General features: G+C 37.7%; 2 protein-coding genes across 3 annotated transcripts in view; both read left to right on the forward strand.

The window, feature by feature from the left end:
* The window catches only part of LOC307260700 (uncharacterized protein), a 10,997-nt gene extending 10,666 nt beyond the window's left edge, over positions 1 to 331 (forward strand). For both annotated transcript variants that reach the window (XM_080040992.1, XM_080040993.1), the window contains exon 9: positions 1 to 331. This exon is cut by the window's left edge and continues 544 nt beyond it. The gene's annotated coding sequence lies outside the window, so the exon portion shown is untranslated.
* A 3,111-nt stretch (positions 332 to 3,442) lies between these two features.
* Positions 3,443 to 9,539, forward strand: LOC307260693 (uncharacterized protein). Its single transcript, XM_080040983.1, has 8 exons — positions 3,443 to 3,482; positions 6,493 to 6,790; positions 7,015 to 7,065; positions 7,207 to 7,238; positions 7,657 to 7,677; positions 7,771 to 8,193; positions 8,622 to 8,861; positions 9,225 to 9,539. The coding sequence occupies exons 2-8, from the start codon at positions 6,493 to 6,495 to the stop codon at positions 9,480 to 9,482; spliced, it is 1,323 nt and encodes a 440-aa protein (XP_079897109.1). The 5' UTR covers positions 3,443 to 3,482; the 3' UTR covers positions 9,483 to 9,539.
* The last annotated feature ends 7,979 nt before the right edge of the window (positions 9,540 to 17,518 follow it).

The following is a 17,518-nucleotide window of genomic DNA, read 5'->3' on the forward strand; positions in this document are numbered from 1 at the left end:
TGAGTCTCAGTCCTCTTCACAGCAGACCCGGGTTAGAATCCAGCCCGGGTCGTTCTCTGTCTGTCTGTCTGTCTGTCTGTCTGTCTGTCTGTCTGTCTGTCTGTCTGTCTGTCTGTCTGTCCTCTTCACAGCAGACCCGGGTTAGAATCCAGCCCGGGTCGTTCTCTGCATGTCATTCCCCTCTCTGTCTGTCTGTCTGTCTGTCTGTCTGTCCTCTTCACAGCAGACCCGGGTTAGAATCCAGCCCGGGTCGTTCTCTGCATGTCATTCCCCTCTCTGTCTGTCTGTCTGTCTGTCTGTCTGTCTGTCTGTCTGTCTGTCTGTCTGTCTGTCTGTCTGTCTGTCTGTCTGTCTGTCTGTCTGTCTGTCTGTCTGTCTGTCTGTCTGTCTGTCTGTCCTCTTCACAGCAGACCCGGGTTAGAATCCAGCCCGGGCCGTTCTCTGCATGTCATTCCCCTCTCTGACACACTTCATCTCTGTCTCTACACACTGTCTAATAAAAAGCAAAAAATGCCCCCCAAAAAAAAAAAAAAGAAAAAGAAATTGAGCTGCTAATCGTCACCGCAACATATGTTTTTCTCAAAAAAATACCGACTGGACCCTTTGTCTCATGGGTTTATCTCGCCGTTGGAATCGGGAATCTAACAGAAGTTGCCGCTTTAATCCGGTTGTAGATGCCCCTTTGTGAAACTAGCTAAGGCTAACTTATAGATATCATCATGAAACTTTAGTTGATCACTGACATTAGGACTATTATTTTTTGTATTACAAGTTTTTTTTTAGAAATTTTGGAATAAATATATAAATTTGGCAAATATCTAAGTAATTTTGGCTAAATTTACATATCTTTAAAAAACTAAAATCTAGATGCTGGATGAAGCCAGAGTTACAAATCTTTATTTCATTTTTACAACATAGTAGAGTCAAATGCTACAGAACAGATTTTGGATACAGCGTTTTTCTTCATTTTAGGAATAAAAAAATACTATGCACAGGTCTTCAAAATGCATTTTCTGCATGTTTTTAAGAAGCAAATGTCTCATAAATCAGACAGTGAACAACATGTGAACAAATCCTTCTGTAATAACCTTCAGAATAGTGCCGAGAATGATTATGGAAAGTTCAGTTGATGTAAGTGCTTTAGAAGTTGAGATTTTTGCTTCAGAGTATTGAAAAAAAAATTATTGAGATAATGTCCATTAAAGATGGTTGTATAGGAGAAATATTCAGACGCAAACAGACAAGGTTTAGTCAAATAAACACCTGAATGTACATGTTGGACCTTTTGATTTATACTAGTATGAAAGAAGACATGTTATGGAGGAGAGAGAGAGAGAGAGAGAGTATGAAAGAAGACATGTTATGGAAGATACAAAGACAAAAATCTAGATATTGACAATGAACAGTTCTTTATCTGCCGTGTCTCACCTTGATTGTTTTGTTAAGGGGCATCTTGACTTGAATGCATTTTTACTACTCAAAGCTTTTACACTGAAACGCTGGATTTATGCCTTTTTATAAGAATATAATGTGATTGAATTTTTTTCCAAGTTTGGTGCCTTCAGAGTTGTGACTGATGATGTATTCCAAAGATTTATTAAAAGGTGCTCCGAGGAACTTTGAAATATTTCTGAAACAGTCTCATTTTTCCTCTGATGATCATAAATTACATGTAACAGCAAACGAGACCATCAGTGTAAAGAATGCTGTTTTTATATAGTTTTTCTTAATGCCTTAGTCATGGGTATACTATACGCTCACCCAGGAACAACAGCTGGCGTGGTAAAAACACTACCGCTTTTGTCCAAAGGGGGGCGCTAGAATTAACACACACTGAAAGTTCCTCGGAGCAGCTTTTTAATACTTTTTAATGATCTGTACAAAGAAAAAGCTGGAGACATTGTTACATTACGTTTTGCCTTAAAGTCTGAAACTGAAATTAAAATGCATATTTTCGCTAACTTAATGTCTTATTTCTTCTAACTCTTTCACTACTATCGACAGCTATTCAAAAGCTGTTAATACTGTATATGGATTGGTCTTAATGGTATAGATATACTGCCACCCACTGGCCAGTCATTGTAAGTGCAACACATATTGCTCAAAACCAAGATGACAGACAGACAGAGAGACAGACAGACAGAGAGACAGAGAGACAGACAGACAGACAGACAGACAGACAGACAGACAGACAGTCAGACAGACAGACAGACAGACAGGACAGACAGGACAGACAGGACAGACAGACAGACAGACAGAAATGCCCAATATTTTGCCAATCCTTCTATAGTAGGAAAGAGACACTTTCAGGTAAATAAAATGCGGCAACATCTTTGGACCTGGGAGCTGTTAAGAAACAACATGGATTTTTCATAATAAAATGTTCATAGAATAAGTACTAAAATACACACCAAACACAGAGAGAGAGAGAGAGAGAGAGAGAGAGAGAGAGAGAGAGAGAGAGAGAGAGAGAGAGAGAGAGAGAGAGAGAGCAGCTGACAGAGAAACGCTTTGAGACACATGTGCAATCCCACAATTTAAAATCCTATTTAAGCAGATTAACTCTTTAATCAAATAAGTATTGATTAGGCTATATAATAAATATGAAAATGAATAAATAAATAAATAAATATTAAATGATTACACTATCAGTAGAATTTCTTTATCCGCCTTATAATATTGTTTTTGAAAAAAGTAATAAAACCCATAATGTAACTACATTTTGGGCAGATATATATATATAGGCCTATATTAGGGCCGTCAAATTAACGCGTTAATTTTGATTAATTAATCACAGAGCCTGTAATTAATTAGATTCATTTATATATAAATGTTTTAAGCCATGGGAAAGGTAAAGGTAATGTAGCAAAATGCCAAAACAATATAAAAATAAAAATCATGAACATTGAGGTAGTCGGTCACTTAAACAACGTTTGGAGGAAATGATTACATACAAAACTCCCACGCTTTGGCACGTGTGAAGAAAGCGGCCCGACAATACACTACAGATGACGTCAACTGGAATAAATATAAAATGTTTTGACTGTGTCCAGCAGAGAGCGCTGCAGCTCTAACAATGTTCCCTGACTGTTCCAGCGCTGATATATCACTGCGTTCCTTATTTCCATGTCCATGGCTTTGATTCAGAGGAAATGAAACTTAACTATCGTCTCTGTTTGAAAGGGATAAGTCCATTGTTCAGTTTAGAGAGGGAACTGTGATTTTATAACCGCACGTTTTGAGGATTAACAGAACTAGTTGGAAAAAAAATAACTATTTGATTATGAAAAATCTCTCAAATACAGCCTGGACAATGTTTTAGCATTTATTCCAGATGAGTTTGGTAGCGAGCAGGTCGACAGGTGAACTATTATTGAAGGTGGTATCTCCCGTAATTTCCCCTTCCCGCCAATGAGCAGTTTACCTGTAAACAGTTTTCACATCTTGCAGAAGGGAACAGACAGTTTGAAGAGAACGAGAAAGTGAGTATTCATTATTATTTATTCTCTTATTCAAAAGGAATCTACTATGAGATACAATTAAATAACAGTTAGAGGGGCGCTCGTGGTGTAGTGGTTAGAGCCTAAATGTCATAAAGCAGAAAATGCCCAAAAATAAAATAAAAAAGTTTGATGTTTTAAAGAATGAAAGATGAGTGAGCGAGTGAGGTGTTTAAATAGAGCCTGAAGTCACTGAAATTATTCTTTTAATGAGAAAAACTATTTTAACTCTAAATCTAAAACTCTTCTGGGTTATTTTTCTGTGTGTAGGCTACTGGTAGGTAACAAGGGGGGAAGGAGGTGTCAAACCTCCCGCCATTAGTGGTGTATCTAGTCATGTGCTTTAGTGGGACGTGTCACTACACGATCTGAGGAGCCTGCACCATATGAGGTGCGCGTGCGCAAAATGGCCGCCATCTTTGACAGCCCGCTTAGCCCAAAGTGTTTTGGAGAGCCACAGACTGCACTAAAAACAGACTGTAACTCGCTCAATTCTGAACCGATTTTCATGAAATTTTGTTTGTTATGAAGATAGAACAATTAATCATGCTACTGATTACGCGTTGGAATTAAATTCAGTTAAGGGGCCGCTGACCTACGGACTTGTCAGTGTGTGTGTGTTTGTGCTCACGGGGAACTTTAGGAGGGGGCGGGGGTGAGGACGCTGACGTGCGTTGCCTAGGCGACTGCGGGCTTTCCAAGATGGCGGCCGTTCTGCGCATGCGGTCCTTATATCGTGCAGGCTCCTCAGATCGTGTAGTGACAGGACGTGATTCTCACTTTTCACACATCTAACATTGTTTAAAAAAAATATATTCATTTAGAAAATATATTTGTAGGCCTATTTGCATTTCGTTGGCTTCATTCAAATAGATTATAGGCATTGTTACTTTTTTATATATAGCTTATAATGAAACTTGCATTACAGTTTCTAAAAGTGTAGTGAGTGTTGGTGTGATTTGAGCAGAGTGAGCCGTTGAGTGTGTGTGTGTGTGTGTGTGTGTGTGTGTGTGTGTGTGTGTGTGTGCTATTGATTAGGTGATAAGGTGACTGAAAGGCGGAGTTACGATTACTTTTGCACTTTGTTCAAGAGTTGTTTGACCATGTATTACTATGCCAACCCGTGCGACATATCAGTTAGTAAATCAACAGTGAATAAATGCAGAGCAAAGTTTGTGTGCAGTGTAGTGCTCTTTGGTCACGTGTGTGTGTGTGTGTGTGTGTGTGTGTGTGTGTAGCTGGCATGTGTGTGTGTGTGTGTGTGTGTAGCTGGCGTGTGTGTGTGTGTGTGTGTGTGTGTGTGTGTGTGTGTGTGTGTGTGTGTGTGTAGCTGGCATGTGTGTGTGTGTGTGTGTGTGTAGCTGGCGTGTGTGTGTGTGTGTGTGTGTGTGTGTGTGTGTGTGTGTGTGTGTGTGTGTGTGTGTGTGTGTGTGTGTGTGTGTGTGTGTGTGTGTGTGTGTAGCTGGCTTGTGCCCTTACTGTCCTGTGAGAGATGGTTTAATCCTGGTCATGTTTACATACCTGCGCTCCTGTTATAACTTGTTATTGATTGTGATTTTTGAGTCCTCTTTAGTTTTCTCTGTGGAAGTGTTTATATAGTTTCTACATCCTCTGACTCAGAGGCAAGGTTTTTTAAAGTTAAAGGCATGAATAAGTCAGGGTACTAAATAGTATTATCAGTAGTATGTAGTTAGTATTGCAGTAGAAAGAAGTGGTTTGACACTGACTGAAAAGTGTGTCTGTTTGGGCTGTAACAAACTGTCTGAAAAAACATGTGAAATATATATCTGTATATATATATATATATATATATATATATATGGTAAATATGGTATGGTAAATGGACTTGTATAGCGCTATATCTCCATTATTCACAGACTCAGAGCGCTTTACACATTGTTTTTTTGTACACATTCACCCAGTCACACACACATTCATACACCGATAGCAGCAGCTACCACGCAGGGTAGGCTTTAGCACTACGGTGCTAAGCTAACTAAGCTAACTATCGGGAGCAATTTGGGGTTCAGTGTCTTGCCCAGGGACACTTAGACATGTGGCGGGGAGACGGGGGATCGAACCTCCGACCCTGCACACCAGAGGCGAGCTCCCTACCCACTTCGCCACTGCCGCCCCAATATATATATATATATATACAGATATATATATATATATACAGTATATATATATATATATAGCCTATATTGCCATACATTGTGAATCTTTTTTGACTCACTATGTTAATCCTGATAAACTGTATGCAAATGTTTGCACACCCGTGTTTCATAATCTAAGAACCTGCACAACATTTGTGCATTCGTAAACCCAAATGTGAACTAATGCATCAGAAGTTGCACATCTGTGAAAAATGTCCTCACAAATAAAATAATATAGATCGCTATGTTGATTCAGCATTTTAATTAGCGAGCACAAGTCCATCGATAGAATTGCCCAGCCAGACGCCTCTCGTTATTTATAGTGCCACCATGTGGCGAGGGTGCTTATTTCACGGTGCTCATATTTCTTGGGAAACTTTTGCACAACATTTCAAGTAGTTTACTCATGTAAAGTACAGGCAACACAATACAAAGCAAATTACAATATAAGTATAACAAAGTGTAAAGTCTAAAAGTTTTTAAGGAACAAACTCAGTTCTTATATTACGGTACTGAAGATGTCTGTTGAAAAGTTAAGATACACCAACAAGTGCTGACGTTTTTATTTTATTTTTATTTTTTGGCATTTTCAAGCTTTATTTGATAGTACAGAGTTGAAATGGGGAGACAGAGAAAGAGAGAGAGGGGGATGACCTGCAGTAAAGATCCATGGGTCCAATTTGAACCCACGACCACTGCAACGAAGGCCAGAGCCAATATGGTACGCGCTCTATCCACTACACCACCGGAGTGCCCCTCGCTGACGTTCAACTTTGATTAAATGGTTTTCACGTGTCCACACACTTTTCTCTCTTTTCTGTCTCTCTGAGCCACAGATGTCGGTTATTCAAGAGAAAGAGTGGAAACAAGCTCTGACCAACATCCTGGAGGAGCTGGATGATGAGCAGTACAATAAGATGATAGAATTCTTGCCAGGACTCAGCAGAAGACAGAAAACGAGAGGGTACAAAGAAAATATGCCGCAAAAGTTAATAGAGCACTACGGAGTGGAAATGTCTGTTCGGGAAATCCGTGATGTAATGGCTCTGATACCAAGGAATGACCCTACAATCCTGGGCCTGCTGCACCCCTTTGTGGAGAAACTCAGTAAAATACCTGAAAAAGAGTGCAAGGGTAAGTTCATGCAAATAATTCTGGAATGCTGTTTGATTTTGTGAGGTGATTATGACCCCCTTTAGGTTTTGTTTACCAGGCTACAAATCTGCTCACTGAGGTCCAGACTCTGACTCAGACGATGTGCTAAAACCAACAGGACAGACTGTTGTTGTGGCATGAGGTTTTGGTCCTGATGCGTGAAGGATGAAACCCAGATAATTATTTCTAAATCTTGTTTTCAGGGGAGAAGAGGAAACTTGATTCAGAGGAGGATGCACATTGCCCTGCAGCAGGTAGGTTAACGTCTACACATGAAACATTTTCATCTGAAAATAAGAGCAATGTTTTTACCAAAACAACACAAACACTGTTCGGTGAAGTTTTGTTTTTGATGTTTCTGAACATCTGCCATCCTGATGTTTGTCCTTTTTAAGATCCAAAGAAGAGCCGCCCTGCACCAACCAAGGTGAGGAGTTTTAAAGTGCATGTTTAAGGTTAATGTAGTTATTCAACTTGCATATCATGGATATAATATAAAATACTTGCATATAAACAAATAAAAAATTGCGCCTTAAGACTGTGAATAAGGGATGCACCGATCCTATATTAGTATCGGCCCAGATACTGATCGAGTAAGGTGACAATCAGACCAATCCATTGTACCGATCTATTCACCTACGGCGGCACGCACAGCAAGTGCGGATTAGTGAATAGATCGGTTCAATGGATAATTATTATGACTTGGTATCGACAGACACCAAAATCACAAGTATCGGATCGGTGCATCCCTACTGTGAACAGCTGACATCAGATGCAAAGGCCAGTAGTCATTTTTGTTAATTTATTTTTGGGAACTGATCATTAATCAAAGCTTTGTTTTCCAGGAGGGAAAGATTCGTCCTGGGGTAAGTGCTTTGTCTTCTACGTTTCATTCACTCCTCATAAGCTGAACATTAAACATTCATCTTTGTATTCATGTTGCTCTTTTCTCTCTCCAGACGATATCGATCCTTGATGTGAAATCCAACCGTGACATTCCTGACACAAAAGCCATTGCTGGGAAAGTAATTCAGAAATCCGGCCTACGCCCCTATAAAACCAAAGACAACGTGAAAAAAGTTTTATTTTATGTGGCGGTGGCTGATGGGACAGCCAGCATTAAATTAACTGTCTATGGAAAAGAGCATTACAAAATCGAGCCGGGGAAATTCTACATGTTTAGAAATCTATTGATAGATGACAAAGATGTTAGGGTCACCAAACTCAGCACAGTGTCCAAGACGTACGCTGTTGAAGTCCCTGAAGAGTTGGAGAAGGAAGCTGGGAATCTAATTTATCGCGAGTGTCCACTTTACTCTGTTGCTGAAGCCAAATCATGTGATGACAAGACAGAAGTGAATGTTAAAGGAACCGTGACACAGGTGAGTTTGAACTGGAGAACTTTGATCAGAATGTTTGATAACAGGATCTTAAAAAACATGAAATCTATCCTCCATCCATCTATCTTCCTCCTCTTATGGGGGGTCGGCAGCTCCAGCAGGAGACCCCAAACTTCCCTTCCCAACAGTAACCAGCTCTGACTGGGGGGTCCAGAGGCGTCCCCAGTGTGGAGATATAATCTCTCCACCTAGTCCCCCCCTCCCCCCATAGAGTCTCAGTCCTCTTCACAGCAGACCCGGGTTAGAATCCAGCCCGGGTCGTTCTCTGCATGTCATTTCCCTCTCTGACCTATTTCATCTCTGTCTCTACACACTGACCAGAACAGCATAGAAAAATTACAAAAAACAATCTTTAAAAAAAAGAAAAGTGTCTGTGGACTCTCTTTCTGATGTCTCTTCAATCTGCTCAGATTGATCCAGTGGGATCAGTCAAGGTGAAGCAACAAGGGAAGCGGAAGACAACAAAGAAAATAAGAGAATTCCAAATCAGAGATGAGAGCGGTTCCATCAAGATCTGCATGTGGGGTGAAGAAACCGAGCTGTGCAAAGGATTGTCTGTCGGCGACAACATTAAGCTGACCAACGTGAAGACGAATCACTTCCGTGGAAGCGTGTCCCTGAGTTCAGCTGGATTCACCAGAATTCACAAGGTAACTGCAGCCTCCTCACTCTAATAACACTTTTATATGGGAGGGATAATGTGTAGCTGTAATTAATTGATACATTGAAGCAAACTATTGTTTTACATTTGGTTTTATTGATTTAGACATTTTTATTGCTTACGGTACCTAAAATAGTCGGAATTTCCTCTCCAAAGTTCCATGCTCTCCTGATACATTCAAAGTCATGTTGAAAACGTTTTCCATTGTTTTTTGAAGGAGTAGTAGGTAACGCTTTGTTGACGTCTGTCATCAGATTGATATGACAGGAGAACACAGCATTAATCACTGCTTTGTAATACAAAGGTTCTAAAGGTCTTTCTCACTAATACTGTCCATCTGTCCTTTATGCAGATCCAAAGTGCTGAAATCCAGAACAAGAGAATTGAGATCAGCGGAATCATAAAAGCCACAAAGAGAGAGACCGAGCTGGAGGCAGAGTTCAAGGAGGAAGTGCAAACGTTTGTTGTGACATCTCAACTTCTGGCCAAGACCTTTGAAATCAAACTGGATGATGATTTTGAAGAAAGTCTCCTCGAAATAATGCCACTCTTTGCGGATGTAGAAATACAAGGAAATAAAATCACAACAATGACCAGGGTTCCCGCATAACTCTAAAAAGTCTTAAAAGACTTCGCATAGGGATGCACCGATCCACTATTTTTAGTTCCGATCCGATTCCGATATCTGGGTTTTGGATATCGGCCGATACCGATACTGTCCGATACGATATCATAATTATTCTACATTTCTTTGTTTGTGGTGACTTTATGTGTAAGGCTAGGAAGGCTTAAGCAATTCTGAGCAAGAAATATACACGAATGCATTAGGGCCGGGCCGAATAATTAGAATATCAAAAAACTTGTTTTTTAAGTTTGTATTCGAAGCTCAATTCAGTATTCCAAATATATATATATATTTATATATGTATTTTAAGTTTATTTTTGCACAAGTAGCTTAAACTGCAATATATGTTGTCAGCAAATATTACTACTCAGATATACACGTTATATATACAACAATTGTTAAAATATAAATGTAATGCTCATTTAAAGTAAATTATCAAATTATTTGAACTTTGACCTAGTTGGCCACCGTCCTTTCAAAGAGCAATCGGTGATACACCAGCTGTTGGCTACGTGACATTGTCAGAGCGAGGCAAACTAAAAGCGGCACCAAGCGCAGTAGGAATACAGAGAGGGAGGAAGAATATCAGCATATGTGTTTCCCTTAACTTTATACCACAACATTAGCGTGATCTCGGAAGGGAAAGCAGTGCTCGGCGAAATGCTAACGTTAGCTTAGCTGTTTGTTTAAATTCCCTATGCAGTGCTGCTATTGCCAATCAACAGTGACTGCCTTGCATCATAGGAATACGCGGTCAATAATGGATATAATATGGATACAAAAGACTATCAATATTGGATCTTTTGTATGGATTTATAAATCCCCGAAAATGCATGTTCCAGGATGGATTAATAAACTTGTTTAAGCTACGATGGCACAGCTGATTTGGAACGGAACAACAGCTCTGTTCGCTTCCACGGGGAAAAAGTAAGAAACTCAGACTTTGGTGTGTTTTTTTGGAACGAGTATTCAAATCATATCTCCCTCCACCGAACGTCGGCATCTGCTCGCGCGGGGCTTTCGCTCTTTCATAGTTATAATAATAATAATTTTTATTTATTTATCGGATTTTATATCGGAGCTGTCAGTCCGATATCCGATCCGTAGATTTCGCCCATATCGGACCCGATACTGGATCGGATCGGCCCCATCCCTAACTTCGCATTAGTTCAACTAATTCATCTTCACTTTTAAGAGGAAGGTTAAATACTTTAAGCAAAGACATCTTGTATGATCAGGGTTGAATGTTTCACCAAAACTATGACAAAATGTATTCCTCAACAACCTTTTTTTCATGAAGATTTAACTCTAACTGTTGGACTTCAATATTGACATCCAAAAATATACTCTTTGAATGTTCGATTAATGTTGTGTTTATTTTTTTATGTAACTATATAGTGTGCTTTTTCCCCCAAAACATGGTTTATTATAATTGTTATTATGTTGTTTATAGTTAGATGGGAGTAGATGGGATTGTTTTATTTTTACATGATTTAAATGGTTTTCTTCATTCATTATTTTATTATAATAATCAAAATTAGATTGAATTTCCTCGTAAACACACAAACCTTTCAGTCAAGTTGGTAACTTCCTTTTGGGATATTTGGACTAGTTGACGATGAAATTGCTTATTTTGAGTTTTTGATTTTCTCGAGAAAGCTTGTTGTCAAAATCAATTCACCAGAAGCTTATGAAAAATGCTACAACATTATATTGATTTCTTTTTTACTTGAATGTTGGTTATAAAACTGTTTCTGTAATGAATTCAATAAAATCTGATAAAAACTGCATTTGACCTGGTTGTTATTTTTATGAAGATGTAATTTATTTAGAATGAACTGTACCTGCTTGATTTATTATGTAGCATCATTACCTGTATGGTTGCAATGCTGTAAAAAAATGTAAATTTCAGAGTATTCTCTAGATTCAGAGCGTTCATGATTGCATTGGCCCTTTAAGCACAGCTCACAGCTTGAATTCATTGAATTAATTAGTTTAACTGTCAAAAGCGTTACAGAAATCTAAAAACAAAATAAAATCGCCATCCTCAATCCTGTCACTAATTAACCTTTTAGTCTGTTAGCAATAATGTGGGCAAATCATTTATTATCTGTGTTAAGTCATGTTAAGTATTTCTTCCTTATCTGATTTAGGAATTAATGTTATTAACCCTTGTTTCATGGGTGTAGATTTGAATAATGAAACTCAAGAGTGCTTTGAAGAGTTGTTGGTGTTTCTCAAAGACAAATCGACATATTAAGGTACGTTTCACATGTGTAGATTTCACACAATGTCTGTTTTAACATCTTATTAAACCATATAACAGTTCACAAATATACACATTTATGTGGCATTCAGCAATGGAAATACTTTTTAAAAAACTACATAGTGGCTCCTGGTAATATTCCGAGTAATTTACCCTGACATGTAAACTAAAAAAACACACACACACTACTTAAATGTACGCCACCGGACCCTTATGGCATGAGAGAAGATTAGCTGCTGGCATAAAAGGCATTACACCCTTTGAATACATCATTCACAGCAGAGTCCAGCTAACTCTACCCCACATATCTGCACCCGAGCCAGCTCATTGTATGTGTATTCTTCACTCATACTTGCTTACCTGAAAATATACACATAAACTGCCGTTGTGTCTTTGAATAACAAGGAAATTAAACTTAACGATCCGCTCTGTTAAAAGGGATCAGACCATTGTTCAGTGAAGAGGGAAACTGTGATTTTATAACTGCACATTTTGAGGATTAACAGAAAAAAGTTTGAGAGAAAAAAACTATGTGATAATGAAAAATCTCTCAAATATGTTTTAGCATTTATTCCAGATGAGTTGGAGGGCGAGCAAATCGACAGGTAAAACATGTCAGTTAGTTCACTGGCACAACAAGGAAGATTCTTTTTTTAAAGCAGGCTATTTCATGAGCATATATATATAGGGGAGAACGGGGGAATCTGAGGCATCGGGTAATGTGAGTCACCCCCTGTATCTAGGCAACGGAAAACATTTGTGGTCATGTGAGATATATGTTTTCAAGACCCTCTCATTTCCCCATGGCCCTGAAAGAGAGGCCATCATGGTGCTGTGGTAAGCATGTTTTTTTCACCAAAATAGGTATTTTGCATGTAAAAGTAAATTTTCTTGCTGTCAACTGTTGTGCCAAAGCAAATGTATTCACGTAAAAAAACTTCTATCATACGTGTTGATGAACTACCAACATATGAAACCATGTGATGCTGATAACAGGATACTGCTCTCTAGGCTGGAACACCAAGTTGGAATCAAAGGCACAGCCCTGAAGTTCTTTCAGTGCTATCTGGCTGACAGGAGCTTCTCTGTCCTGCTTGGGGATTTCTTTTCCCCTGTTGCCCCCCTCACCTGTGGGGTCCCCCAGGGCTCTATACTAGGTCCCATCCTATTTCTACTATACATTTTACCCCTAGGGGAAATCCTGGTTAAACATAATATTTCCTTTCACTGCTTTGCCGACGACATCCAGCTGTATCTGCCCCTTAAAATCAATGGGCAGTCTACACTCCAGCCACTACTCGATTGTCTGGCTGACATCAGATCATGGTTGGCGGCAAACTTCCTCAATCTCAATGAGAGCAAGACGGAGGTCATGATTTTTGGAAAAATCCCTCCTGCCTTCTCCACCGATGTCCTAGGTCCCCTTGCATCCAACATCAAGCCCTCGGTCAGAAATCTTGGCGTGATATTCGACAGCGCTTTTAAATTTGAGCAACAGGTCAGTGGAGTTGTTAAGAGAAGTTTTTACCACCTGAGAACACTAGCCAAGCTAAAATCATACCTGCCTCGGAGTGACCTGGAGAGAGCTATTCACGCTTTCATCACATCACAGCTGGACTATTGTAACGCCCTCTACACTGGCATGGATCAATTGCAGCTTCGCCGCCTGCAGTTGGTCCAAAACTCTGCCGCCCGACTCCTTACCTGCACCAAAAAACGTGATCACATCACCCCGGTCCTTGCATCACTCCACTGGCTTCCCATCCGTCACCGTATTGACTTCAAACTCCTTCTAACCGTTTTCAAATCCCTCCATGGTCTGGCCCCTACTTACCTCTCTGACCTCCTACACCACCTCACCCACACCAGAGCACTACGGTCAGCTGACCAACTGCTGCTTGAGGTGCCCAGATCCAGGCTAAAGACCAGGGGTGACAGAGCCTTTGCGGTCGCAGCCCCCAGGCTCTGGAACAGCCTTCCCCTCCACATCCGTGCAGCACAGTCCCTAAATGTTTTTAAATCACTTTTAAAAACCCACCTCTTCTCTCTTGCCTTCCACTAGACTACTCCTGCAGGCATTGTCGTTTTAACCTCTGTGTTGTTGTTGTTTTTATTTTCTTATTTGTTTCTTTTTAATTGTGTTAAATCCTGTTTTTACTGCACTAATTGTTCTTTATGTGAAGCACTTTGGTGGGGCTTAGCCGTCTGTAAATGTGCTATATAAATAAACTTGACTTGACTTGACTTGACTTGATAACTGAAGATTAGCCTGAAATGCTAAGAGAGGTAGTTTTTTCTCAAATTGTGGTGGTGGGGGAAAGTGAGCCAAATGCTGTGGGGGAAAGTGAGCCACTGTCTCACTTTCTGTGTTCTGACCCCCAGACTGTGATCTAATCTAACTGGTTCTATCTATCATTTTAATCTTATTAAAACCTTTTGAATTATAATATGTTGTATTTGGTTTTGTTCAGAGTTACTTTCAAGTGTTAAGAAAATTTGCTTTGCTTAATTGATCAAACCCCATCATTCTTTTACTAGTCCGACATTAGTTCTGGAATGTGTGGCTAGCTTTCAGGATTCTTACTGTTACAATATGTGTTGTTATGGTAGTTTCAGAGTGGAAAAAGCAAGTGGCTCAGATTACCCCGTTCTCCCCTATATATAAATATTTTTTAAATTTCTGCCTAAAAAAGGAATCTACTATGAGATAAGAGGCTTAATCACTGGAATTTTTTAATTTTCAAATATACTCTGATCCTTTACTCCTTTACAGAAATGTAATAGTACGCAATAGCTAGTAAAAGGCATGCATACTAAATATGCATAGCCTACAAATTTCATGACTTATTTACAACGTTTCGTGTTTTTGCGTCTTTTTTTGCAATTTTGGCAACGTTTTTGTATTTTTGCAGTTTTGTAATTTTTAGTTTTTTATGACTTTTTGTGTTTTTGCAACTTTTTGCAATTTTGCGTTTTTTATGTGTTTTTACATTTTTTTTGGTTTTTCGAAATGTTTGCGTTTTTTTGCAAAGTTTTGTAATTTTTGTTTTATACAACTTTTTTGCAGTTTTGCGACTTTTTTGTGTCTTAGCGACTTTTTGCAACTTATTTTTTTTTGTCACGTTTTCACTAATTTTCCCAACTTTTTTTTATTAATTTTTTTTCAATTTTTTGTTTCAATGACTTTTTTGTGTTTTTGCAACTCTGTGTTTTTGTGTTTTTACACGACTTTTATATTTTTTTTGCAATTTTGCAACTTTTTTTTATGTTTTTGCAAAGTTTTGTAATTTTTTTCTTTTTTTACGACTTTTTTTCTGTTTTGCGACTTTTTGGTGTTTTTGTGACTTTTTGCATGCAGACAGACAGAAATGCCAAATATCTTGCCAATCCTTCTATATTAGGAAAGAGACATTTTCAGGTTTTCAGTTTTGTAATTTTTAGTTTTTTATGACTTTTTGTGTTTTTGCAACTTTTTGCAATTTTGCGTTTTTTATGTGTTACATTACATTTTTTTTGGTTTTTCGAAATGTTTGCGTTTTTTTGCAAAGTTTTGTAATTTTTGTTTTATACAACTTTTTTGCAGTTTTGCGACTTTTTTGTGTCTTAGCGACTTTTTGCAACTTATTTTTTTTGTCACGTTTTTACAAATTTTCCCGACTTTTGTTTATTAATTTTTTTTAAATTTTGCAACTTTTTTTGTGCCTTTTTTGTGTTTTTCCCGACTTTTTTTTTTTTTTTTGCAAAGTTTTGTAATTTTTGTTTTATTCAACTTTTTTTGCTGTTATGCGACTTTTATGAGTTTTAGCGACTTTTTGCAATTTTCTTTTGTGTCTTTGCAACCTTTTGCGTTTTTTGCAACTTTTTTGTGTTTTGTGACTGCAACTTTTTGTTTTTTGTCATGTTTTTGTGTTTTTACAAATTTTTGCGACTTTTTTTTTAAATACATTTTTTGCAATTTTGCGACTTTTTGCAACTTTTTGTTTCAATTACTTTTTTGTGTTTTTGCAACTCTGTTTTTTTGTGTTTTTACACGACTTTTATATTTTTTTTTGCAATTTTGCAACTTTTTTTTCTGTTTTTGCAAAGTTTTGTAATTTTTTTCTTTTTTTACGACTTTTTTTCTGTTTTGCGACTTTTTGGTGTTTTTGTGACTTTTTGCATGCAGACAGACAGACAGACAGACAGACAGACAGAAATGCCAAATGTCTTGCCAATCCTTCTATATTAGGAAGAGACATTTTTCAGGTTTTCAGTTTTGTAATTTTTAGTTTTTTATGACTTTTTGTGTTTTTGCAACTTTTTGCAATTTTGCGTTTTATACAACTTTTTTGCAGTTTTGCGACTTTTTTGTGTTTTAGCGACTTTTTGCAACTTATGTTTTTTTGTCACGTTTTTACAAATTTTCCCGACTTTTTTTTATTAATTTTTTTTCAATTTTGCAACTTTTTTTTGTGCCTTTTTTGTGTTTTTCCCGACTTTTTTTTTTTTTTTTTGTAAAGTTTTGTAATTTTTGTTTTATTCAACTTTTTTGCTGTTATGCGACTTTTTTGAGTTTTAGCGACTTTTTGCAATTTTCTTTTGTGCCTTTGCAACCTTTTGCGTTTTTTGCAACTCTTTGTGTTTTTGCAACATTTTGCGTTTTTTGCAACTTTTTTGTGTTTTGTGACTGCAACTTTTTGTTTTTTGTCATGTTTTTGTGTTTTTACAAATTTTTGCGACTTTTTTTTTAAATACATTTTTTGCAATTTTGCGACTTTTTGCAACTTTTTGTTTCAATTACTTTTTTGTGTTTTTGCAACTCTGTTTTTTTGTGTTTTTACACGACTTTTATATTTTCTTTTGCATTTTTGCAACTTTTTTTTATGTTTTTGCAAAGTTTTGTAATTTTTTTCTTTTTTTACGACTTTTTTTCTGTTTTGCGACTTTTTGGTGTTTTTGTGACTTTTTGCATGCATACAGACAGACAGACAGACAGACAGACAGACGGCAACATCATAATTTTTTTATGCACCTTATAATGTAGTTTCTTAAAAGTATTAAAACCCATAATATAACAACAGTTTGCGCAGAAAGCTATAACGTTTTGGACTCAGAATTTTGTTCAATTATCGACCAATTATCTTATTTTGTGTTTTATTAAAAATTATTACATTATGGGTCTTTGTTAAGTTATGGGCTCTTATACATAGAAAGGTAAGGTAGCACCATTTGAGAGAATGACACGAAACTGGGGGTGTAGTGGTTGGAGACCCCCCCACCCCCCTTCATAGAGTCTCTGTCCTCTTCACAGCAGACCCGGGTTAGAATCCAGCCCGGGTCGTTCTCTGCATGTCATTCCCCTCTCTGACACATTTCATCTCTACTGTATCTCTAACAACTGTCAAATAAAGCAGAGACACCTATCACTGTGGTGCCCTTTAAGTGTGACTAAAAAATTATGGTGGACCATCTTTTGCAATACAGTGTGTTTGTGTTGTATTTTTCTCCTTTATTTTTATAGTTTATTTGTGTTTAGTTTGGTGAAATACATTAAAGTGAATCATGTTAAGAAAATAGGACCCACAATTAGTTAGATATTGCCAAATTTGCATATGTATTCAAACATTTATAGAAAAATTTTAATATCAAAAATAATTGTTTTAATGTCAGTAATGAACTGGCAAAGTTTCATGATGATATCTATAAGTTAAAAATGTTTCCCTATCCACTCCACCTGCAGTGTGTAGACCACATTACAGTAACCTTTACCTTAAGA

The sequence above is a fragment of the Ammodytes marinus genome, assembly GCF_949987685.1.
Source record: "Ammodytes marinus genome assembly, chromosome: 14".
Lineage (NCBI taxonomy): Eukaryota > Metazoa > Chordata > Actinopteri > Uranoscopiformes > Ammodytidae > Ammodytes > Ammodytes marinus.

Coding starts and splice junctions, on each gene's coding strand:
- LOC307260693 (XM_080040983.1), top strand. CDS start 6,493: ATGTCGGTTATTCAAGAGAAAGAGTGGAAACAAGCTCTGACCAACATC. Junction 6,791..7,014: donor ACCTGAAAAAGAGTGCAAGG/GTAAGTTCATGC, acceptor TCTTGTTTTCAG/GGGAGAAGAGGAAACTTGAT. Junction 8,862..9,224: donor GATTCACCAGAATTCACAAG/GTAACTGCAGCC, acceptor TCCTTTATGCAG/ATCCAAAGTGCTGAAATCCA.